General features: G+C 38.5%; 1 protein-coding gene across 1 annotated transcript in view; it reads right to left on the bottom strand.

Annotated features, from left to right (window-relative positions):
• CDK13 (cyclin dependent kinase 13) overlaps positions 1 to 27,310 on the bottom strand; it is a 90,525-nt gene that overhangs the window by 5,533 nt on the left and 57,682 nt on the right. Inside the window, 6 exon segments of the mRNA XM_087945891.1 lie at positions 1,784 to 2,065; positions 7,224 to 7,420; positions 14,475 to 14,606; positions 18,381 to 18,497; positions 18,941 to 19,018; positions 19,592 to 19,693. Coding sequence (XP_087802017.1) covers positions 1,784 to 2,065; positions 7,224 to 7,420; positions 14,475 to 14,606; positions 18,381 to 18,497; positions 18,941 to 19,018; positions 19,592 to 19,693 — 908 coding nt within the window.

The following is a 27,310-nucleotide window of genomic DNA, read 5'->3' as shown; positions in this document are numbered from 1 at the left end:
ATCATTTTTATGTAATCTGTAGCTTTGGTCTGTTTTTATGTGGGTAGCTGAAATCTCAACTTTTATGAATTCTGACTGGCCAGGAAATAACAGTTGATTGATTTAAAAAATCTACTCTTTGGCCACAAGAGGGAATTAAACAAAAAGACAATGAAGAAAACAAGAAACATGGAATGTATCAGACTCCCAAAGTTGTGTGAAGTATTTAAATAAAACAGATAAACAAATTCAAGAAGAAAAATTGCAGAGATGCAATTGTGTGTAGAAAGTTACCAAACCACTGAAGCAATTCCACAAGAATCTGACTTAACTGTAATTTCTAATGTATGGTTTTGTTTTTATAAAGTGAGTTTGAAAATGGGGTTTTTCTTTTTTCTCCTGAAATATTTCAGTAATTTCTAAAGTTTGTAAAATATTATTGAAAGTGTATTTTAAAGTATGCACGCTAACAGAAAGTTTTTAAAAAGAGGTACAAGACTTTATTGACTTTAGAAATATTTTTAGAAAAGAGTTTAGAATTTCAAAATAGATACAAAAATAAGTTTTCCCTTTAAGGTTAAATAATTTGAAGAAGTATAGTAAATGATGATAGTCTACAAAGTGTAAATAGAACTATTTATTACTTTCCATAACAGGAAAAAAGCAGAGATAGCTAAATTGACTGCTGTAATCAAAGAAAAGAAAAATCTAACTTTGTTTCCATTAGAAACCGCTTCTGGATTGTGTGCTTGTGATGGAAAAAATGAAACTTTAATTTAGAATTTTATTGATTAGATAGGTTTGTTATTCTAGAAATGGCTAATATATGTTACTGTGTACAAGTAACAAATTGAGGCTGTAACATTACTATTTTCTATTGTGCTAAAAAGCATTGGCAGTCAATTATTTTCTTTCTTTTTTCCTTTTACCCTACACTTGTCGTGGCGAACCTATGGCATGTGTGCCACAGGTGGCACACAGAGCCCTCTCTGTGGGCATACATACTGTCGCCCCAGCTCAGCTCCACCGTGTATGTGTGCCTCCCACTGGCCAGTTGGCCTTTGGGCTCTGCCATGCATGTGGGGGAGGGGGCGGGGGCATGCGTGGAGAGGCAGTTGCAAGTGCAGGGGTGGCACATGCATGTTTGTGTGGGGGCATTGCATTTTGAGTATGTATATGCGCATGCTTTGGGCACTTGGGGCCCCAAAGGCTCACCATCACTGACCTACATTTTTCTTCTCCTGTCTTTTAAATCTCCTAGTTTCTCATTATTTTCATTTTCCTTTATATTTTACATTATGATAAACTAATAAAAATTGATATAAAAATTGAAATAGCTATTTCAAGACAGAATCACTTCTGGGATATTTTTTAAATTATTAAATGGTTACTTTGAATGTATTTTGAATCTGAAATTTTCTGTGCAATCCTAAGAAATAGATGTTACATTTGTTTATTATTGAGATTCATCTGTAAGATTTGGAAGATACAGCAACATGCCTAAGATAATCTATTTTGATAATGTCTTGGGAACAGCATAACAACTATTGAGGAAAAAAAATAAAACAATTAATTTCAACAGTCAAAGTATACTATTTGCAGGTGGGCAAACCTATGCAAAGAACAGCCAGATTTTTATTTTACCTGGCATATGTATTCCAGGCACAAATATTCTGGGATGGGAGATAATGGGGGAAATGCAAAATCACCAGTATCCACTAAAAAAAATATACCGAGAAGGAAAGCCAATTGCCAGAGTAGAAAGGCCCAGGAAAGAAAGGAATACTGATAGCGTTATACCAACAAAGAAGCATTTGTTTTAAAGGCTCTTGGTCTGGTGAGGGAGGCAGCGGTGGCTTAGGTGGTGGCGGCAGCGGCAGCAGTTGTTGTTCAGACTGTTTTTCAGCCACATCCAAAATGCCAGCTGGAACATTTATTTTATTCAGTTGTTGCTCAGTCTCAGGATTCATTTTAATGTTCAGCACTTGAGCAAATTGTACCATACTAATACTAGTTTTAGACTGGAGCAGGTTTAGGAGAATTGCCACTTCATTTTGATTTAGTGGCTGACCACTGCCTGCTTTCACTGAAAGTAGCAAGAAAAACAGAAAAGAGGCATTTAGTATGCTCATATTTAAAGTCCCAAGCAAAATTCAATTGACTACAACCCATTTCAATGACTTCTTAAACAGTGGTTAGATATGAAGAACATTCTTGACTTTTCCTCAGTATGGAAGAATAAACATTTTGCTTTCATTTTTAGAGGCAGAGATTAACATACAGACAATCTTTTTTTTTCAAGTTAAGATTGGAAAATAAATTTTATTTTAGAATGAGAATCATTTTTACTGTCTTCTGCTTCACTTGAAAGTTCTGTATCGTTTTTGCAATCAATTAAAATATAAATAAAGAGATTTTATATATCAGGTAGACTATATTTATATTTTCCAGTATTCATAGGCAATAAGGTAACCTATTTGTTTTTTTTTAATTTTATCCATTTATTATATTTATGTACCACACATCTCACTATCGGGAGACTATGGATTGCTAATCTGGCAAATTATATTTGAAAAATAAAGTAAATAAATAAAGCAAAGTGGAAAAATGTTCAAATCAATTGGGGATACAGGTATATATATAATAGTAGAAAAGATACATTTTTGAAGTACACTGTTTGAATCTAAGCCATGCTGCCTCTACACAAGAGGGGCAGCACATACATCTAATAAATAAAATAAAATAAAATAAAATAAAATAAAATGGCTGAGGTAAGATAGAACAAGATTTAAAAACAAAGAGAAAGGATTCCCCAAGCCACATCCTTTGCAAATCTTTCTTAAATAAAAGTAGTATACCATACTGAATTTAAGAAGCTAAGGGGAGAACCCAAGAAATAATAAATAATAAATATATTTTGAAATATATTATGAATGATTGCCTTACAAGAAAATTTCTTTTACAATCACTACATTACAGATCCAATATAAACATCAACCTGTTATGAAATATTAGGGAGGCATCATCTTGAGCTCATAATAATTATCCTGTTTGCAACTGGCTTTTCTGTGCATAATAGTAACATTTCAAAGTTGAAAACTGCCCTATTACAAAAGAAGGAATTATTTAAATTCTGCAGTAAAACTTGGGAAGGTGTGCTTCAGAAAAGCCAGTGAGCCATTCATCAAGGGGAATGAAGCTGCAATATTTCATTGTTGAAAAAGCAGCCATTTTGGAATTTATTTTTCAAGCAGATGTCATGTCTTCCATCGTCTTAAACACTCTTTTATTAAGCTAAAAGAGGCTCTTTGAGTCACAACCTATTTACTACTTTTTGAAAATCTGCACAATATTTGAAACTTTAATTATTGCTAAAAGTCAAGGAAGAAGTTTACTTGGAGAAAAGATAAAATAAAGAAACACACAGCCCCTTTTAATTTTGATATAGAAGCATAAGAATCTAAAAAGTTGTGGTAATATTTTATCATTTTTATGTAATCTGTAGCTTTGGTCTGTTTTTATGTGGGTAGCTGAAATCTCAACTTTTATGAATTCTGACTGGCCAGGAAATAACAGTTGATTGATTTAAAAATCTACTCTTTGGCCACAAGAGGGAATTAAACAAAAGACAATGAAGAAAACAAGAAACATGGAATGTATCAGACTCCCAAAGTTGTGTGAAGTATTTAAATAAAACAGATAAACAAATTCAAGAAGAAAAATTGCAGAGATGCAATTGTGTGTAGAAAGTTACCAAACCACTGAAGCAATTCCACAAGAATCTGACTTAACTGTAATTTCTAATGTATGGTTTTGTTTTTATAAAGTGAGTTTGAAAATGGGGTTTTTCTTTTTCTCCTGAAATATTTCAGTAATTTCTAAAGTTTGTAAAATATTATTGAAAGTGTATTTTAAAGTATGCACGCTAACAGAAAGTTTTTAAAAAGAGGTACAAGACTTTATTGACTTTAGAAATATTTTAGAAAAGAGTTTAGAATTTCAAAATAGATACAAAAATAAGTTTTCCCTTTAAGGTTAAATAATTTGAAGAAGTATAGTAAATGATGATAGTCTACAAAGTGTAAATAGAACTATTTATTACTTTCCATAACAGGAAAAAAAGCAGAGATAGCTAAATTGACTGCTGTAATCAAAGAAAAGAAAAATCTAACTTTGTTTCCATTAGAAACCGCTTCTGGATTGTGTGCTTGTGATGGAAAAAATGAAACTTTAATTTAGAATTTTATTGATTAGATAGGTTTGTTATTCTAGAAATGGCTAATATATGTTACTGTGTACAAGTAACAAATTGAGGCTGTAACATTACTATTTTCTATTGTGCTAAAAAGCATTGGCAGTCAATTATTTTCTTTCTTTTTTCCTTTTTACCCTACACTTGTCGTGGCGAACCTATGGCATGTGTGCCACAGGTGGCACACAGAGCCCTCTCTGTGGGCATACATACTGTCGCCCCAGCTCAGCTCCACCGTGTATGTGTGCCTCCCACTGGCCAGTTGGCCTTTGGGCTCTGCCATGCATGTGGGGGAGGGGCGGGGGCATGCGTGGAGAGGCAGTTGCAAGTGCAGGGGTGGCACATGCATGTTTGTGTGGGGGCATTGCATTTTGAGTATGTATATGCGCATGCTTTGGGCACTTGGGGCCCCAAAGGCTCACCATCACTGACCTACATTTTTTTCTTCTCCTGTCTTTTAAATCTCCTAGTTTCTCATTATTTTCATTTTCCTTTATATTTTACATTATGATAAACTAATAAAAATTGATATAAAAATTGAAATAGCTATTTCAAGACAGAATCACTTCTGGGATATTTTTAAATTATTAAATGGTTACTTTGAATGTATTTTGAATCTGAAATTTTCTGTGCAATCCTAAGAAATAGATGTTACATTTGTTTATTATTGAGATTCATCTGTAAGATTTGGAAGATACAGCAACATGCCTAAGATAATCTATTTTGATAATGTCTTGGGAACAGCATAACAACTATTGAGGAAAAAAAAATAAAACAATTAATTTCAACAGTCAAAGTATACTATTTGCAGGTGGGCAAACCTATGCAAAGAACAGCCAGATTTTTATTTTACCTGGCATATGTATTCCAGGCACAAATATTCTGGGATGGAGATAATGGGGGAAATGCAAAATCACCAGTATCCACTAAAAAAATATACCGAGAAGGAAAGCAGTAGAAAGGCCCAGGAAAGAAAGGAATACTGATAGCGTTATACCAACAAAGAAGCAAGCACACATAAATATAAATAAATTGAATTAATAACTAGTGCTTAATATTTCTTGCCTCTAAAATAAAATTACCCACTTAAACATTAATTTCCATTTATCAAGCAATTAATCTCACTATCACACACTCTCCTTCATTTTACTATAAAGTAGGAAGAGAAAATAGTAGTTAATTGCAATGGTAAGGAAATCTAAGAGAGAACCCAACTAGAGAAAGGAGTATAGGTCTTACCTGATAGGCCTTTTCTCTTTGGGTGGAGATAGCATCCAGGATTAGGTAGTCAGTTGCTGCTAGCTGATTGGACTGAGTCTGTCAGATCTGTGAGGACACTCCCCTGTTACCTATGGTCCCCAGAAATTGGCGAAGGAATAGTGACAGACTGACATGTTTTGCTGGTGTTGTTGTGCTCCACTGGATCTGGAGTGGACCATCTTCAGGGTGGGGCTGGATGCTATCTCCACCCAAAGAGAAAGGTCGTCTCAGGTAAGACCAATGACCCTTCTCCATTGTGGTGGAGACAGCATCCAAGATTGGGACATACCAAAGCGGGCTGCTCTATGGGCGAGCCTAGTTCGGTCCAGATCCTCTAGTGAGGGTGGACCTTTTGAAAAAGTCCAGTTTATAGTGCTTGATGAACAGGGATGGAGAGGCCCAAGTTGCCGCCTGGCAAACCTCTTCGAGAGAAGCCTGAGTAGCTCACGCCACCAACGTGGCCGCACTTCTTGTGGAATGGCTGTTATGCGAAGAGGTACTGCAAGTCCCTGGGACTGGTAGGCTCTGGATATGCATATTCTGATCCATCACCCTACAGTTGATGGAGTGACTTTGCAACCCAGGGTAGAAGGTTGAAATGATACAAAAAGGGATTCAGACTTCCTGAAGGGGGAAGTTCGTTTAACGTACGTACGAAGAGCCCTCCATACATCTAGAGTGTGCCACCTATTTTCTAATGCATGGACCGGTTTTGGACAAAAATCAGGTAATTATCAATTCCTGGGCCCTGTGGAACCATGAGTTCACATTTGGCACAAAAGACGGGTCCAATCTCAAGACAACTAGGTTGGGGTGAAAGATTCAGAGATCCTTCCTGAGAGACAGTACAGCCAAGTCCGAAACCCATCTGGCTGAGGTGATGGCTACCAGGAAGGCCACTTTAGAAGACAAAAATGGCAGAGAAGTAGATCTCAGTGGTTCAAAGGGAGCCTTGATCAGTGAATGCAGTACTTTAGAGAGAGATATTGGTATCAATGAACCTCTGGAGACCTCAGATTTGTAGCCTACTTAAGAAATCTGTGGATGGTAGGATGCCTGGTTAAGGACTCCGTCTCCCCCAAGGAAAGCACAGAAGATAGGGCTGCTGTTGGGCAACAGGCCCTTTTCCAGTCCTTCTTGGAGGAAATCCAGCACCTGAGAGACCGATACACTGCAGGATCCAAACCCAATCTGGAGAGTTCTCCAAGTCACGTCGTAAATGAGATTGGTAGAAGGCTTCCTAGAAGCCTGGATAGTTTTTATCACCTTGGAGGAGTGATGTTTTCGGATCAGAGATCCCCACTCAATTTCCAAACAGTCAACTGAAGCCACTGGGGGTCCGGATGTAACATGAATCCCTGGCTGAGGGACACTCTTCTGCTAGCATCCTCCAAAACCTGGTCACAGATAGCAAACCATGGCTGCCTTGGCCAGTGAGGTGCGATAAGTAGAAGCTCCGCCCTTTCCCCCAATAGTTTCCGTATCACCCTCAGGATCAGGAGCAGTGGAGGAAAGGCATAGAGGAGTCCCGGGGCCAAAGGCTGCATAAGGCGTCTGTCCCCTCCCACCCCAGAACTGCAAACCTGGGGAAGAATCTCGGGAGTTGTGCGTTGTCCTGAGAGGTGAAGAGGTCTACTGCTCATCGTGGAGGATCCACTGTAACTTCAAATTACTAGGTGAGCAGTTATTAAATGAGGACTTATATTTGGTAAAGAAAAATGAAAAAAATTACCAAGTGCTATATTAGAGTTGCTCTGCATCTTCAGTTGTGAAGTCTGCAAACCTTGGGGGGTGTTGGTTCTGCTATCATCCATCCCCAAAGATAAATCCTTTCTTGGAACTTTAGCTGCATCATCAATCATGCCCATTTGCTTTTGTCTTCTACGTTTCTTACTCCACAGTTCATGGCAATCCTGCCATAAAGGAAGACTATGAATAAAAGAAATTACAGTCATTCAGCACAAAATAGTTACCACAAGGATCTTGAGTGATAAAATTTAAAAAGGAGGCTACAAAAGAGTTAAGAGCCAATGGTTAACTATTATGAAAGAGAGCTCAAGAAACCATTATCTGGAAACAAGAGAAGCTCAACATATCAACCAACGGACAGATGAAGCCAGGATTTGATAAAAACTGTAAGGTTGTTGTTTGTTGGAGCTTCTGCACAGAACCTAGCACTAGGTACAAATGGAGACTGACATCCTTGGAGTACCTCTGCTGTTGTTATTAAGGAGCTCTTGATAGACTATAACAATTTGGTATGCATACTTTTTAGGTTATGCTTTTAGCTAATAATAAAGCTTAAACAACCCTTACTTTCTGAAACACTTTTTGATCTCTGGGCACCTGATCACTGCCTGGAGACTTTTTTATCTACTATCAATTACTTTCAAGAAATTAGGAAAAGGAAAATGATGTGTGCATATTATCTCATCATAAAATCACATCTTTTTTTTCAATCATGCAAAATAGGCACTCAATCACAGTCACTAAGTTGCTCAAAACAAATGGGAAAAACTTGAGCACATTATTGAAGATCAGAGAAAAAGAAGAGTGCTTGACTGTAAGTGGGACTCATAAATTAGTCTAATTATATAAGATGAAGGAAACTAAACCCACCACTCTAAAACCAAATTTGGAGACAAGTAAAGCTGATCTTGATCCCATCATTTTCAATATACTGTATATTCAATAAAAATGCGTGGGCAAAAGCAAAAAAATACTTGTCAGTTAGCCAAACCTATTGCTCTTTTTAAATCCTTTGTTACTGAGACGTCAAAGTTCAGAATTGTTGTTTCTATATATTTCTGTGTGAATTGTTTTCTTTTTCAAGAAAGTTGACAAATACAAAGGTACGCCTTGGGTAGGGAGTGAACATTACAGACCACCACTGAGCTGTAGACTTTTCCAGATAAAGTTTGAAATATTTTCCAGATATGTTTTCGCTGCTAAGTTAATGTGATATTTTGAAGTGAACCTATCGAGATGCTTACTCCTTCACTGGGCTCAGTTTTATGGTTGTTGGTACTGTAAAATCTTTAGGAGATTAAAAAATGCAATTTCCACAATATGCTTATAGAATGTAGGGATTCAAATTTTGTAGCAACCGGTTCTGTGAGCATGACTTAATTTGTGGGTGTGGCTTGGTTATGTGACCGGTGGACATGGCTTGGTAGTCACGTGACCGGGTGGGTATGGCTTGGTGGCCATGTGACTGGGTGGGCATGGCCAGGTGACTGGCAAACCTAAAGTGGTCCTCGCTTAATGGACGGTTGCTTAGCAAGTGTTCTAATTTATGACTGATCTCCCCAGAGCTACTTGACCTGTTTTTGGAGTTTTGACAGCCATGCACACACACACACACACACACACACACACACACACACACCCTTCTAAACCTGCTATTCTATGATTCTGTAAGAATCTCCTGCTGGAAGAGGGGTTGGACTAGATGACCTCCGAGATCCCTTGCAGGTCAGCCCTAGATTGCTGTGCTGCTTCAAAGAGTCTTCTGAAGCCAGGGTTTGTATCCTTCCTTCCTCTCCTTTTTTTTTCTCTTTCCCTCCCTCCCCTCCTTCCATGTATTTGTCTATCCATCCATATATCTCATTCACTTTCTTCTCTCTCCCTCTTTCTTTCTCTCTCTTTCTTTTTCTCCCTTCCTCTTTCTTTCTTTCTTTCTTTCTCTTCCTCTTTCTCCCTGTCTTTCTATCCCTTCCTCCTTCCCTCTCTCCTTCTAAAGTTAGGAGACTCACCTGAAACACACACACACACACACACCCTTCTAACCCTGCTATTCTATGATTCTGTAAGGATCTCCTGCTGGAGCAAGGGGTTGGACTAGAAGATGACCTCCGAGATCTCTCCCAGCCTTAGATTGCTGTGCTGTTTCAGAGTCTTCTGAAGCCAAGGTTTGTGTCCTTCCTTCATCTCCTTTTTTCTCTCTCTCTCCCTCCCTCCATGTATTTTAAGACATAAGACATAAGACATAAGAATTTATTTGTCATTACACTCGCAAGCGGGTGCAACGAAATGAGGTGCTCTTCCACAAAGTAAAAACTGGACAAACACCACTAAAAAGAAAAAAATTAAACTAAACACAACCAACCATACAATCATCTCTATGCAATTTAAAAATGTAAATACCCCATTACTCTCAGCCATTTAATTCCACAAAAATCTTATGACCCTGCATTCAAACTCAAAACTGCACTTGGATAAAAACTGTTCTTAAATCTGGTCGTCCTTGTTCTTAATACCCTAAATCTCCTTCTCGATGGTAATAGTTCAAAGAGCTGATGTCCTGGATGAGAGGAGTCATTCAATATATTAAGTATCTTCCTCTTACGTCTATTCCTATACAGTTCTTCCAAAGAGGGGAGTGAGCAGCCAATGATGTTTTGGGCCGTCTTGATCACCCTCTGAATTGCCTTTTTCTCTGCCACTGTGCAGCTCGAGAACCATACACAGAGACAGTAGGATAATATACTCTCAATTGAACTCCGATAGAAGGTAGTCAGTAGACTCTCAGCCAGTTGTTGTTTCCTAAGAATCCTTAGTAAATACAACCGTTGTTGTGCCTTCTTAATTAAAGCAGCGGTGTTTGCACTCCAGGTCAGGTTATTTGTAATGATGGTCCCGAGAAACTTACATTCAACCACCTGTTCCACACGAACTCCTCTATATACAGTGGCTGAATGTCTGCTCTTTTTTCCTATAGTCCAACTATAACCTCCTTGGTCTTCTTAATATTAAATAGAAGATTATTATTTTTGCACCAGCGGGATAGCTGTAATACCTCATCCCGATATGCAGACTCATCATCCCCAGAAATAAGTCCTACAAGCGTAGTATCGTCTGCAAATTTCATTATCCTATTGTTGGGATGTTTATTTGTGCAATCAGATGAATAGATGGAGAACAGTAGTGGACTAAGGACACAACCTTGTGGAGTGCCAATGCTAAGTGTCTTGACAGTAGAAATATAATCATTCAGTTTAACTCTTTGTGGACGATTTGTTAAAAAGTCCAATATCCATAAACAAATAGAATCTGGAAAATCTAGATCTTTGAGCTTGGCTATTAATCTGTGCGGTATGATGGTATTGAAAGCAGAACTAAAATCTGCGAACAACATTCTTACATAATTCCCCGGTGTTTCCAAATGGGATAAGGCCATGTGAAGCACAGTAATAATTGCATCCTCGGTTGATCTATTTTCTTTGTAAGCAAACTGAAGCCCATCAAAGGAATTGGGAAGGCAGGAGATAATATAATTTCGAACTAGCTGCTCAAAGCACTTCATTAAGATGGAAGTTAGTGCCACCGGCCTATAGTCGCTCGGACCATTTGTGGGCAACTTTTAGGCAGTGGAACGATGGTGGAAGCCTTGAGACAAACAGGAACCACACATTGTGTCAAGGATCGATTAAAAATTTCGGTCCATACCCCAGCTAACTGATCAGCACAGTCTTTTACCACCCGACCAGGAATTAAGTCAGGCCCAGCTGACTTTCTGGAATTAACCGCCTTCATTTTCTGCCTCACATCCTGCTCATTCACAATGAAGGGGAGGCTCTGCTGAGTAGATGATGGCAAAGGGACAGTTTCAGTTTGATGGATCTCAAATCGAGCAAAAAAGTTGTTCAGCTCCTCAACCACCGCCGCACTACCATCCGAAGAGACCTTTTTTGCTTTATAGTTCGTTAGTTGTTGAACCCCCTGCCAAACCTGCCTCATGTTATTACTGAGAAAGCAATCTTCAATTCTCCTCTTATATTCGGCCTTAGCTTGCTTAATGCCTCTTCTCAAGTTCGTTCTTGCAGCACTATAATCTAGATCATTCCCAGACTTAAAAGCCTTATTTCTTGCGTACAACAAGCGTCTAACCTTCCCGGTCATCCAAGGTTTTTGATTAGGATAAACCCGGATTCGTTTATCCACCGTGACAGTATCAATACAGTGTGCCATATACCCTAACACCGCAGCCGTGTGATTGTCGAGATCAGGATGATCAAAAACTTCCCAGTTTGTCTGTTCGAAGCAGTCCTTTAGCTGCTCCATTGCTCCCTCTGGCCAGCTTTTCACCGTCTTGACTACTGACCCTGCCTGTTTTCTCAGAGGAATATACTCCGGGGCTAAAAGCAGGGACAAGTGATCCGACTGGCCCAGATGTGGTAATTGTAATACCCTGTATCCATTTGCAATATTCGTGTAGACCTTATCCAAGGTGTTCGACCCCCTAGTGGCACACCTTATATGTTGATAGAATTTAGGGAGGACCACACGAAGATCCACATGATTAAAATCTCCTGCAATAATGTATACAGCATCTGGAAATTTGCTTTGCAAGTTGCCAATTTCATCACCCAGGAAGCCCAGAGCCAAATCTACATTTGCATCCGGCGGAATGTAAACAGCAAGAATAATAACAATGCTGAATTCCCGTGGAAGATAGAAGGGTCTGCATCTAACAGACAGATATTCCAGCTCCAAAGAGCAGTGACGTGTTATAACCTCTGAGTTTGTACACCAAGTCTCTTTAACAAACATACACACTCCACCTCCTCTGCACTTCCCCACATTTCTGTCTCTGTCCAGACGATGTAATAAAAAACCGTCCATCTCAATAACAATGTCCGGAATAGTGGGGTTCAACCAGGTTTCGGTGATTAACAACACACAACAGCTTTTCACGAACTTACTTGAAGAGACCTGTAACCTTAAATCATCCATCTTGTTTACCACGGATCTGGCATTAGTCAGAAAGAGACTTGGGAGCGGTAGCCGCTTCATTTGTTTTTGCAGCCTGTATAAAACACCAGCCCTGCAGCCTCTTTTCTTCCCCCTCTCTCTTCGTCTTCTCTTCCTTCTCACCCTCTCTATTTTATCTATCCATCCATGTATTTATCTATCCATCCATATATTTCATTCACTTTCTTTCCCTCCCTCTTTTTCTTTCTTTGTCCCTTCCTTCCAGCTCTCCCTTTGCCTATCCCTTTTCTTCCCTTTGCTTCCTTTCTTTCTCTTTTCTTTCTTGTCTCTCTCTTTCCATCTTTTTCTCTTTTTCCCTCTCTTTTTCTCTCTCTTTTTCCCGTGTCTCTCTTTATGGCTCTCTCCCCCCATGTATCTCTCTCTGCCCCTCCCCCTATCTTCCCCCCCCTCTCTGTATGTGTTTGTGTGTGTGTGTCTTTCTCTCTCTCTCAAAATCGCAGCTGGGCCAAGTCCAAGAACGCCAAGGAAAGCTTGCTGGCTTGGCCCAGCTGCAGGAGGGAGGAAGGGAGGGAGGGGAGGGGAGAGAGGGGAGAAGACCCAGCTGCTTCATTATTCCTCACTGTTGCCCTTACCTTCTCAGGCCAGGCGAGGGAGGGGAGGGTGAGGGCAGGGCCAGCCACTTCAGGCAAGGTGAAGAGGCGACGACCAAGCATGGGCGAGTAGAAGCCTGGGAGCGGTGGCTCCCGGCTCAACTAGCCCGAGAGGCTTTGAGGTCGGACGGCCTGGAGTGGCCGAGATCTGAGCGAGCATTGCACCGTGGGTTCACCTGAACACCCATTTCTTTGGTGTTGGTTTTACGGAGCCGGGGTGAGGCCTGGGCTGACGTGCAACAGCAGCGCCTTTAGCTGCGCTCGCTTGTAAGTGTCCAAATCATCCGGCAAAGACACTGGAGGAGTTGCTCAAGTAGATCTTCCCCCTCTGCAATCCTCCTCCTGCAGAAAATGGCCGTTCCCTAATCTAAGAAGGCAAGGAGCTGCGGCTGAGCTCACCCAATCCCTAGGACTACCCCGAATGGACCCAATTCAGGTAGGAGAGGGTGGCTCCCCCTGGCAATCCCCCTTTCCCTCAGTGCTCTGATTTCCTGTGGCTCACCAGCCTGAATGCTGGGTCAGACCACTAGAAGGCCACTTCCCTGCTTCTCAGCAGCGCTCCTGTGCTGGCCACTGCAGGACCCTCCACCTCCTTCCCCAACTTCTCCCTCAATTTCTCAATGACGCTTGTTGCTGACACAGGTGCAACTGGGTGGGCGTGGTGGGGCCAACCAGGGGCAATTGTTCCGGGTCCAACAAAGGGGCTACGGGAGGGAGATGGAAGGGGTAGCAGGTAAAGGGGCCATGTAAGCAGCAAAGTGTCATGCTCCCTGGTCGCCCATCCCCACCTCTGCCCCCTGCTGGCAAGACCCAGCAGCTGTGAATCAGAGCTAAATTTCGCTGTACTGGAGAACATGTGGAGAGGCTCGTGTTCTCCTGCTGCTGGGAAAGCAAGAGAGTCTTTCCCAGCACAGCAAGTTCCCCTCCCATAGGGAAACAGAGGTGGCAGAGAAGCAGCTCGGTTGAATCCTGTTTCTCTCTGCTGCCCGGAGCTATGCCAGGAAAGACTCTCTTGCTTTCCCAGCAGCAGGAGAACACGAGCCTCTCCACATGTTCTCCAGTACAGCGAAATTTAGCTCGGGTCCCCACCAGTCTGCATCTCGCCCCCTGCCTGGATTCAACGCAGCTGCTGGGCCTTACCTGCTGGGGGTAGGGCGGCGGCAAAAGACAAGTGGGTGGGGGGGAAAGGCAACCGGCAGTGGCAGGTAGGCAACTGGGCCCCAGAGCTTGCAGAGCCTCACTCACCCAGGGAGATCAGGCAGGGCCACAGCGGAAGGCATGCAGCAATGGCTGGCCTGGCGGGTGGGCAAAAGCAGGCTGCAGGCAATGCTGTGCATGCACGATAAGGACTGACTGGGTGCAGAGGGAAGAGGCGGGCAGAAAGGGGCGGAGCCAGCCAGTGATGTGATTTGCCAGTTCTCCGAACTGTGCAGAATTATAACAACCAGCTCTATAGAACCAAGCAGAACCAGTAGAATCCCACCCCTGAATGCAGTCACAATATGTAGTAAACCTTGATCCAATGTGCAACAAAAATTAGTATGTATGTAGTACCTGGCTTCTATTGATAGAAATGAGTTTTATTTTGTAGAAAATAAACTCAACTAAGAAACACTTACTCTGGTGGAGGCATCTTTGAAGGGTCCACATCTCTCAGAAATTCACACTGAAGTGCCTGTTCTGCTGTGCAGCGTTTGCTGGGATCAAGAGCAAGCATGTAATCAAAGAGATCTAGTGCAGCTACAGGAATACTGTAAAAAATAAATAAAAGGATGTCAAGAAAACAAAATAATGTTGTAAACTGACATTTGAAAGTAGAGAACAAAAAGACAAGCAATTTTATATGATATGGGATTTGTTTAATCAATGGTTGGATAAAAAGGCATGGTAATGTAATAGACTAAATAATTTTGTGATAGAAATTTAATAGACTGATATAAAACATAATATAGATATATATGACCACTGGTTGAAAGTATAACACAAATTTTAAGATAAAATTTGGAACATCTTGATGGAATAAATAATTTAGTCATGGATGATTAATAACTGATAAATATATAAGCATATGTTAGTTCAACAATGTGAAGACTGATATAAATTGTGAGTAAATGACTACAAAAGGATAGCACAAAAGATATGTAACCAACTGACACTGTATGTATATAAAATGGAAGATGGTTTTATGTTTTTATGTTTTGTATGTGTATGTTTTTTTAAAAATTTAAATTTTTTTTTTAAAAAACCAAAGTAATGTTCATTCAAAGACTTCAAAAGTTTTCTTCCCTTTTAGACTTAACATTTAAAGAAAGTTATATTTGTTTTCATTAACATTTAAAAAATGAGACCTCAGAAAACTGACAACTTTTTCACATAAACTGATATGCTCAATTTTAATGCTACTCTAGAAGAATCTATACCAGTTGTCTATACAATGTAAAGTTTAATATAATATTGTGCATATGTTAAATGTTAAATATAACACTTTGAGTCTGAATGAAAAATAATGCCTCAAAAATTGTCAGATGACACTAGAAATTCTGACAAATTCTTTAGCATTTGTTGTTTCCTTTCAGTTGATGGAAGTTGCTAAGAAAAATAGTTATACTGTTATTGTTTGTGAAATGGAAGGCTGAAATGAGCATTTGTCACACCATTTTAAGCAACATGCCATAATCGAACATTTTACTGTTAAAGGAGTTCTCCAACTGAAATTCAATTCCAAATGCTTATGGCAGTGACAGCAGTGATATAAAAATTGCGTGTTGGACCAACAATTATAAAAATGGTATACTGGGCAAAAGTGATTTGTTTGAACACCGCAACTTGAACTAAATAATTAATGAATTTCGTATGAGAAATGTAAATGAATTGACAAATAGTCAGCAGACACTCAAAGAGGAATTGCTATTGTTGAGGTAATTCCCTGTTAGGAGAATGAGTGCATACAGGGATACGTATTTGAGAGAAGTGTTTGAATAATACACACACAGTACACAGATACACTGTACAGTAAATGTAGGTTTTTACTTCCAGAAAGGTTTAAGCAAAGTCCAAAATAAGCAATCCAAAAGTCATTCACAGGTAAATCAGTCAGTTTTCAATCCAGGGATAATCCAAATATCAAATTCCAGTGTCAAAAACAGTTCAGTAACAAACTTACATCAAATCCAGTAATATCAGTCAATTAGGAAAAATGGAGGAACGGCAATACTTTCCAACAGAAGGAAACAGAGATACTCACTCAGACACACTCTCTTCTGAGACTAAGACTAAAACAATCCAGGTTTCTGGCTCCATCTTATGGCCGTTTGAAAAACCACACCCAATTGTAGTTTTTGCAATCTCTTAAAGACATAGTACTAAAATGTTTATCCTGGTTTATATATTTCTAACCCAAATACCTGTTAGGTGACTTATATTCCTAACAGCTATCAAACATGACATTTCACAGGAACACATTGGTCATGTTATTGATTTCTTCAATATCAGAAGATTGTTAACAGCTGATCAATTGGGTTCATAATTACTACCCAAAAACACATTGTCAATCAAGGCAATATCATACAGAATTTTACTTGTGAAGAAAAAAAATCAAAACCCAAGTTTGGATCAGAAAATTCATGATTATCTATTTTGAGGGGTATAAATGATATTTACATTTACATGATCACATAGATTTCTTGAAGCCTGTGACTAACATCCAAAACATCAATTAAAGAATTCAGAAGTACAAGAAAGAAATTTTGTTGCAACATTTTGCTCCCAATCTTATGAGCCATCCAAAAAGCAATTGCAAATGCCATATTTTCTCAATATTGAAGGAATATTTTTATTAGCATCCTTTTTTTACTCAAAGAGGTACAAAGGTCTATCAGGAACAAGTTGGAGGGATAGCATTTGAAGTTCTTTTGTAGTGGCTTTAACATGCTCATCCATCACTGACAGAAGTGTGTAATAAATAGTGGAAATATATAGATAAGTACCTTATTTTTCGCACTATAAGATGCACTTCTTCCCCCAAAAGTGAGGGGAAATGTCTGTGTGTCTTATAGAGCAAATTGTTAACTAAAAAGATACTAAAAAGAGTGGGGGGAAACAAGGCATTCCTTAAATGCCTAATCACCCTGGCAGCCCAAAATTGTTAGAGTATAAGAAGATTATTGGAGAGCATGATGGATGACTCTTGGAGATGATGTGGCCCATTGGAGAAGTCACATCCAGGGGGTGGGGGGAAGACCAGGGTTAAGGGGAAAATGTATGATGTAATTTAGTATCAGTTGCACCCAGCTAAACGCCACATGGCCACTTCTAATAAATCAATTTTCTTTTCTTTGAGATGCAGCTAGAGACTTTTGATTTGAATGGGGGTGGATTTGTTGGAGCCCTGACACGAATATTGCAGTTGGGGGGAGGGGGGTTTGTGCGGCGGCAGAATGCTGGAGTCTTCACTGCTGAGCAGCTTATTGGCGGTTGGATCGGCCTCCTGGAATATCACTGATCAGCTATCTAGGTGGCAGGAATTACCACCGCTGCCTATTGCCACCTGTTTGCCACCGCTCGATCGCCATTGCCCGTTCACCACCAATCGCTGTTGCCTGTTTGCCACTGCAGTTCACTGCCAATTGGGCAGCTGCAATCGGCATCAGCTGCTGGCGTAACTAGGCAGCACCCAACGAGGCTCGGCAAATAGGCAGCGATAGGTGGCAGTGATCCCTGCCACCTAGAACAGCTGATCAGCGGAATTCTGGGAGGCTGATCCAACTGCCAATCAGCTGATCGGCAGCAAAGGCTCCAGCGTTCCCTGGTGAAGGCAGCACAGAGAAGGCACACTGTTTGCTGCAAGGATGCTAGCCGGATGAATACCGGATGGGTGTTGGGAGGCAGAGGCAGATTTTTTTTTCTTGTTTTCCTCTTCTAAAGCTAATGTGCGTCTTATAGTCCAGTGCAAAAAATATGGTAAATACAGCATTCATTAAAATATCCTTATTTATATATCAAATTGATATGGTCACCCATCTTACAAGCTATTCTAATAAATAAAATAGTATTTATCTCACATGCAATATTTATTTTTCTCTATGTAGAGAGTATCAACTTAACTAAATAAAGACCACTTTTCAAAATAGTTTGAATCATGCAAAAATATGTGTAAAGACCTATGAAAATAGTTTTAAATAAATAGTCACAGCCCACATAAAATACAGGCAAAAGCATTGCTTAGACTCTGAGAAGGCTTGGGAAAAGACTCAGATTGGATGAAAGGAAACGTAAAACACATGCAGGCATGCAAGATTTGTATTACGATAGCTTATCTCAATAAAATTTAGTTCCACTCTTTCTGTTGTTTCCTAATCTGGTCTATCTTGTAGGCTGTCAATAAAGGCAGAAGTACTTTTGTTGTCTATAAATTCTGCTTCTTTTCAAAGATGATATTTCAGAGATACAGGATATGAAGATCATAAACAACAGAATAAGTTCATGAATGGGAGAGAAAACATATATTTAAATAGTTAAATTCTTACAAAACAAACTCTTCCCTCAGTCTTCGACGATATTGCTTCTTTGGTTTCATGGTATTGAAATATGCCAATTTTATAACATCAGGCCATACTGCAGGACAAGGACTCCCACATATGCGGCTATGTAAAAACAATATATGTCATAAAATTAAAAAAGTACCACAAAGGTTATTGCATCAAACATGCATTTAATTAAAACAATGCCACTCAAATCTACACAATTAGAAATACTTAAAAAGACTAAATTAATCTTAAATTGTAAGAATAACTCATCAGTAGAGAATTCTTGTTTGCCTAATAAAGCTATGGCTTGTTGGGTACAATATTTTATCTTCATTAAAAAGTATTGCAACAGAAAGAAGACAAAAATTGGAAGAAGTGCTTAAAAAGCATCATTAAATTTTCTGAGTTGAAATCTATAATCATAATTATATTACAACTCCAGTTTCTCACTAAAAACAATTGTTTTTATTTTTGTAAAATATTGCAAGTAATATATTTTAATTGTATGGAGAGAAATATTTGCTGAAAAGTAATTTTTCAGTGACCTAGGATATACTGACCTTATCAGTTCCAGCTGAGCAAGTTCTTGATTTGCTTGAAATATTGGTTTTTTAGTAAAAAGTTCACCCAAGATACATCTACAAAAAGAAAGCAAATAATTCTAGGAGAATATAGGTCCAAATTAAAAATCCCCAACCCAAATAAATTTCCCAGGGGAAATGAAACACTGCTCAGTTTTATGGTATCAAATTATACAATTAATCATTAATAACATTTCCGCAGAAAAACTTCTTTCAGCATAAAATATTTAGAAAGCCAAGGAATGCTGAAAATCTCAAGAAAAACAAGTATCTCAAGAAAAACTATATTCAGAAAATATTTTGAAATTATTGGAAACCCTACTTTATTTGCAGTCCTGTTTCACTACATTGTACATACACTCTAATGGCCTTATTAATTCCATTTGCACATACCTGCTGCGGTATCCAGGCAGTGATATTTTATGTGAGTAAGTATAAACAGGGACTGTAACTGCACCCCTTTTTAGGGCATTCTAGAGATAATACTGATAAGCACTGTCAATAAAACAATTGCTGCTGCATTGTAATGTATCCTGGTCTATGGTTCAAATGTACCTATTATACCACGTAATCTGTACCTTTTTCCAAATTACTTTGCTGCATAAAGTTTATTAGCAAAAAATGCCTCACCCACAGCTCCAGACATCAATGGCAGGTGTGTATCGTTCCTCTCCTAGCAGAAGTTCAGGGGGACGGTACCATAAAGTTATAACTTTGTTGGTATATGGACGACTAGGGAAAAAGAAAATATTTTTGCATTTTTATTCAAACATAATTTCCCATTAAACATTTTTCCAAATCATGTTATCAAAATGAATTAAATCATCCTATAGGTCTTCCGAGCTCACTTTTCAATAGAATTACAGATTTCTTTCCCAAAATTTATGATTTTATCAGTGCTGATGGTATTCAAGTTATGCTTCACTTATTTTGGGATTAAATCCAGGGCACCTATTACTATTGGTACTACCTTTGCTTTTTTGCCATAGTAATTCTACTTCTTTTTATTATTATTATTATTTTATTTTTAAAAAACAAAAATACAAATCTCTATTCACATTAACAGGGGCTTCCGGTGGTGAGGTCATGGTGAAAGGGGGAAACGAGAACGGTCTCCGTTCCTGGGACCCATTCTTTTGCTTTTGGGGACCCTTCGGGGACGCGAAGAGCCTAGAGAGCCGAGTAGAATAGAGGGGAAGCCTGGACGACGACGAGGTGAAAGGCGATTGCCTGCTGCCATGAAAAGAAACTCCTGAAACCCGAAGTGAAAGTGCCCGTCATACCAGTATGGCAGACCTGAGGCTGTGACTAAGCCACAGATGAGGAGGAAGTGAAGAGATTACTAACAGAGTGTGTTGTTAAAGCTGATCGGAAAATCCAAGAGATGCAACGGTGGTGACTTAACAAAAGAAAGTGAGTCTTGAATATTTACTGAAAAGGGAAGCTTCGGCAGGTGGGGAATCCCCAAGGAATGTGGATTTGGTGGAACGAGCAGTGATTCAGCAAATTTGCATAGACTGAAAAGATTGAGAAGAGAGAGGACACAGAACTTTGAGTGAAGGACTTCAGGAGGTGGCAAGGAAAGACGAACGGATATACAGAGGAGGATATGTAAAGAAAAAAAGAGGATTTGAAAGATTTAAAGAAGGAACTGGGAGAGTGGAGGCAATGAAACGAGAAGGAAGTGGCAAGAACGGCGAGTTGGAGAGAGTGAAAGGACTGGACAGATATTTGATTGAAGGAGACAATGAAGCCCATGAGGTGTGGAGAGGAGATCGACAAGACAGACACTAAACTGAAGGGGATTGAAAGGAGAAAGAGAAAGTGTGAAGTATAAGACGGAGAAATGAAAAATGGCAGATGGAAAGATAAAGTGGAGCTCAGACATGAAGAAAGAGGAGAAAGGAACGCCAGAGACAACAGAACAGAATTGGACTGAAGGATAGTTTCTGATAGTGCTGACAGTGAGTGATTAAGTACAAAACTTTGGACTGTTGGTTAAACTTAAACTAAGAAATCTAAGGAGCTTTGGGGGGGAAACAAAACTGGATTTATAGATATTGTTTGATTATGTCTATAAGATAAGACTTATATATTTATAATTATACACCCCATATATTTCTCCTCTACAATTTACTATAACTAGTGACGTATTATACTGAAATACTTATACTACTTCTATATCTATGCACAATTAAGTTCTAATTTATAACTAATAACCATATTTCCTTTTTTCTGTAAGAGAAATATTGATTAATTAGTTTGTTATATTGATAAAAGTGCTATTATTTCACTTGTTGAAACATTAATGAATTGTTACTTAAGATAAATTTAAGATATCTATTATTTAATAGAATTAAGAACATTTAGTATACGGATTAAAAGAAATTATGGTAATATAGTATATAAATAGGATAAGTAGGGTAGGAGTAGTGAGAAAGAGTTTGGTTGAGAGGTAGATAGGTATGTTTTGTGATTGGTAGAGATATAGTGGATTGGAAAGGTTTAAATATTTAAAATAAGGAAAACCTGGAAAATTGGAGTAGGTTCTAAAGTAGAAACAAGTAGAAATAAGTAGGAAGGGGGAAAAAAGAGATCAACCAAAATAAAACCTTAAGATAGAACATAAAGTGGATGCTAGCGTGGGCAGAAGTAAATTGAAGTTTCAAAAACATGACAAGTGCCATAACATCAACCTTGGAAACGACAAAGAAGACAACACAGTATTGACAGTCTCATCCCCTGCTAGCCAGAAGATGATCGAGGGAATGTTGGTGGCCAAAAAGAAAGTACATCTAACATGCAAACAATACAAGCATCATTGCTGGTAATCCAAGAAACTATGAAGATGCAGGAGAATATATCAAGGAACCATGTGGAAATAAAGGGGAACATCAACAAGCTAGAAGACAAAGTAGACACGATACAACAAACTATTGAGAAGAATGAACAAAAACTACAAGTAGTGGAAATTAGATCAGAGCAAAATGAGAAGAAACTGGAGTTAGTAGATAGAAAGATGACGACAGTGAATAAGGAATTAGAGGAACAAATTATACATCTTGAAATGGACCGTGCTGCTTTTTACTTTTTACTTGCTTTTTACATCATGGAGAGCAAAGAGGAAGATCTGAGCACTATCATGGCAGAACTAATTGCACCAGCTTTACAGAGAGAAAGTCGAGAGATCCTGTTAGAAATTGATGAAGCCTATAGAATTCAAACCAGCTATATGAGACACAATAGATTACTACAAGAAGTCCATGTTAGGTTTGCTAGGAAGAAGGTACGGGACATAATATATAAAATAACGAGGGACGAACCATTAATATACAAAGATAAAGAAATACAAACTTTAAAACAGATTCTGAAAAAAGTACTCAAACACAGAAGAGATTATAAATTTCTGGCAACACAATTGATTAAAAGAAATGTAGCGTTTCGGTGGCTTATCCCGGAAGGGATGTTAATAACATCGCAGGAGAAGAGGCTGAAAATAGACAATTTGGATAAAGCACAGGACCTGTATGACCAAATAATAGGAACAGAAGAAAGTAGCAGCAGGGATGAGCTGGAGACAGGGAGCCAAGAAGACCAACAACAGGAACTAGGAGAAATGGAACAAGGAGGAAGTAAAGAGGAAATTGAGCAAGGAGAGAAGGAAGTAATGAGACTAAGAACATGCCCACAAAGAGACACGAGAATTAATAGAAGGCAGATATTAACTTGTAGGTAGGATGATGGAAGAGGAAACCAGGCCAATATCATTAAACATTAATAGACTGAACTCACCCATTAAAGGAAAACAAATACTAGCAAGATTGGCTAAACAAAAAGTAGAAATAATATGTCTGTAAGAAGTGCACATTAAAGAACAGTTTAGGAAATACTTAGAATACCCAAAACTCGGAAGATTATTTACAGTTCTGGCGGATCAGAAACAGAGGGATAGCTATATATATCAAAGAAGGAATAAAGGCAGTAGAAAAATATGTAGACCCCAATGGAAGAGTGTTGATACTTGAATTAGAGATATGTCAGAAGCAAATGTTATTAGTTGTAATTTATGCCCTGAATGAAAATCAAAATCAATTTTATAGTAATTTACATGATAAAATTTTAGAAATTGGACAAGGAAATGTATGTATAGTGGAGGATTTTAATGTGGTGGAAGACATAAGAAAGGACTATGTTAGTAGTACAAAAAATAAAAAAGGAGAACCCTGCCAACATTCTTCTTTGAGATGATACAGGAATTGAACTTGGTGGACCAATGGAGGAGATTAAATTCGGGGGGAAAAGAATATACTTTCCATTCCAATCCACATAAGTCATGGTCGCGATTAGATATGGCGTGGATGAACATAGAACTAGGAAATGAATTAGAATCAGTAGAGATTATGACAAATGTATGGGCAAACCACAATCCATTAAAAATAATTTGGAAAGGAAGGAAAAAATTGAAGAGAAGATGGACATTGCACCCCAGATCATAAAAGAGAAAGAATATGTGTCAAAAATTAAAACAGAAATTGAGTTAATTTTTAAGGAGAATACTGTCCAACAAACATCAATACAGACATTATGGGACACAGCAAAAGCGTATTTGAAGGGAATAACAATAGACTGCGTGGCTAAAAGAAATAAAGAAAGGTGGGGAAAACAAAACAGGTTACACGAGGAGATTAAAGAGTTAGAAAGCAGACTACAAAAAACACCACAAGATGAGAAAATGAGAAGGGAGATGATTTTAGTTTAGCATAAGTTAAATATTATGAACCAGGAAGAGAGAGTAAAGGAGGTCAAAAGAGAGAAACAGAATTTTTTTTGAGCATGCTAATAAGCCTGGGAGGTGGTTAGCCCATAAGTTAAAAATAGAAAAGGAGAAAAGGCTGATACAGGAGTTGAGAGATGAAAACAGAAAATTACAATATCAAATGGCAGAGAAGAAAGAGTGCAAAAATATTTTGAACAATTATATAAGGAGGTTAAGATGAACAAAGATAATATAGAACAATATTTGAAAGAGAAAGGTCTACCGGAAATAAGAGAAGAACAGAGAGATATGCTAAATAGAGAAATAACACTCATAGAATAGATATGGAGGTTAAAAAACAGAAAAACAATAAGATTCCAGGGCTGGATGATCTCCTGGCAGAAATATATAAATGTCTTATGAGTGTTTTGAACCAGTGATGTTGGATCTGTATAATGATGTATTGGAGCACACCAAGCTACCCGAATCATGGACAGAATCCCCAAAGAAGACACTGACCACAACCAAATTAAAAACTATAGGCCAATTTCTTTATTGAAAGCCGACTATAAGAAATTCACAACAATAATGTCTGAAAGGTTGAAAGTAGTACTAAACGATCTTATACATCCAGATCAGAACGGTTTTCTACCTTCCAGATAGATAAGAAATAACATGAGAATAGTGCTTAATGTATTAGAATACTATGAGGCCCACCCAGAAAAGCAGGCAGCATTGATCTTCTTGGATGCTCAGAAAGCATTCGATAATCTCAATTGGCAGTTCTTAATTCAACAGGTAGAGAACATGGGATTTGGAATCAAATTTAGAAAAATGATAAGTATTGTATAGTCAAACCAAAAAGCTAAGGTGATTATAAACAGAGAGACTACGGAAAGTTTTAAAATAAGGAAGAATGTACAGCAGGGATGTCCAATGTCGCTTCTACTTTTCATCTTGACTCTGGAAGTGGTATTAACCCAGATCAGACAAAATATGGAAATAAGTGGATTGAAGATTAAAGGAGAACAAATCGAATACAAACCAGAGTTCTTCCTACTAGGGATCTCTGACAAACATTTACCCAAAAAGATGAAATATGTAACAATTCATATTTTAACTGCGGCCAGATTAGCGTTCGCTCAGTGTTGGAAATCACCTTATACACCTACAGAACAAATGGTTATCCAGAAAATATGTGATTGTGCAGAAACGGACAAATTAACTATAGCACTTACAAAGAGCCTTCAACATTTTACGATAATTGGAACTCTTGGTATAATTGGTTAATCCAGAGATAAACTGCTTAAAAGACAATGGGTAATTTAAGCATAGATATTGATAAGATGTGCGTATTCAAATTAAGTTAGGAGAATTGGATCTTGCAGACTGTCAAAAAGGATATTGTCTGTTTTTAAATATATTCTTTTCATTTCTTTTTCTTTTTCTCTTTCTTTGTTTCTTTTTTTCTTTTATATCTCTCCTTCTCTTCTCTTTCCGGTTCGTAAGGCCGAGTGTTTTTTTCCCCTTTTTTGTGTATGTAATGTCGATATGTTTTTAATTGTAAATTTAATAAAATTTATTTTTAAAAAAAGAAGATTAAAGGAGAACAATATAAGGTACAGGCGTTTTCAGACGACCTGGTGTTTTTTATTGAAGTCATTCTACTTCTATTTACAGGTCTTTGTACTTTGTGTCATCGTTCTCACCTTTCTCTTCTGTTCTACTATCTCCAGATATTGCCATGTCCACTATCCAATTTTTTTTGTCTTTCTTATAAGTAATTGTTGTGTCTGTTTGTAATCAGTCTGTGTGATCTTCTTGCAACAGCAAACTACCGTATTTACCGGACTATAAGCCGCTACATTTTTCCCACACTTCGAACCCTGCAGCTTGTACAACAATGCGGCTTATCTATAGATTTTTCTTCGCTAACTGCCATCAGAGGGCGCCAAAATGTGACAGACGCAAGAGGTCAATGCAAAGAAGACACTACTGGTAGTTGTTGGCGCACTCGATGCAAGCAGCACGACACGCACGAACGCAAAATATTTTTCACACCCTCATCATGGAAAGTACACAAAGAAAAGCATATGATGCATCTTTTAAGTTGAAAGCAATCAATCTGTCTATCCAGGAAGGAAATAGAGCTGCTGCACATAAGCTTGGCGTTAATGAATCAATGGTGAGACGTTGGAGACGTCTGGCCGCATGCGAAGAGCATTCTTCTCTTTCTGTGTAAATATCTCATTTCATAACGTATATATTTGCGGCTTATAGTCTGGTGTGTCTAATATATGTAAAAATATTTTTTTTCTTTTAAAATTTACTGGGTGTGGCTTATATTCTGATGCGCTCTATAGTCCGGTAAATACGGTAGATAGTTCACTGTTCACTTCTGTGCAGAGGCTCCATTTGCTGTCTGTGGCTGTCTACTCAATTCTGATTTTGTATGCATTTGTTCTTAAGGTTTCATTTTGTGCAGCCAGAATTAATCCAGCTCTTTTTTCATTTTTCTTGTTCTTAGCCATTGCCATGTGTTATCTGCTATGCCTATTTTTTTCTATACTGGCTGTAAAATACTTTGCCTTGCCATGTCTATTTTCTACTCATTTAGTTTTTCCTTTAGGCCTGTTTGGCCTCAGCAAGCTTTCCTGATATACTAGCTTCCGTGCATCTTCTTCACCGTCTTTCAGATATTCTTTCAATACCCTTTTATTTTCATCTGCCTGGTGTACTTGCAACATTCCAAGCTCACCCATTTTTCTTGGAAAACAGAGTCTGTCAAGGGCATGATTCATTGTCATTATTTTCCAGGATTTTTGTTCTCTTTGAATCCAGTTGACTATTTCATCTGCATATATACTGGAATTGCTCAGGTGTTAATCACCTTGATATTATTTCCTCCTATGAGCTTGAACGTTAAGATCTTCCTCATTCTCACTGTTATAGTCAGAGGTGCTATTCAGCAGGTTCTGACCAGTTCTGGAGAACTGGTAGCAGAAATTTTATCAGCCCTGCCCCCATCTATTCTCTGCCTCCCAAGTCCCAGCTGATCGGCTGGATCTTCTTTTGTGGCCCTGCACAAGACAACAGAGCTGGAAAGCAGGTTAGTGGGGTGGGGATGGAATGGGATTTTGCAGTAATCTTTCCCCAGGAGTGGGGATTTTACAATATCCTTCCCCTGCCATGCCCACCAAGCCACGCCCACCAAACCACACAATGCCCACCAAGCCATGCCCACAGAACCAGTGGTAATTTTTTTTTAATTCCACTACTGGTTGTAGTCACTTCTGACCTTCATGACTTCAGTGTGCTTAATACTGTCAACTTGAAGAACGCCGAGGTATTTGTAATTATTGTCTGCAACCAGACTCTGAAGTTAAGTTATTACCATAGGGCATTGATTACTTCAGTAGTCACCATTTCCCCTTTTTATTTATTTGACTGATTTAAGAAAATTTATATGGCCAACTCATTCTCAGTAACTCTGGGTGATGTACAAGGTTAAAAGCTCAATTTAAAAAAAGAATTAAAAAAAGTTATGTTCTTCAAATGCAATTACATTTTATACAAAATAATTGGATGATCTG

Source organism: Notechis scutatus, chromosome Z (genome assembly GCF_049901735.1).
Source record: "Notechis scutatus isolate UNSWTSFEM ecotype Mainland chromosome Z, rNotScu1.2, whole genome shotgun sequence".
Lineage (NCBI taxonomy): Eukaryota > Metazoa > Chordata > Lepidosauria > Squamata > Elapidae > Notechis > Notechis scutatus.
Note: the sequence above shows the minus strand (reverse complement) of the source record. Positions and strands in the feature narration are given on the sequence as shown.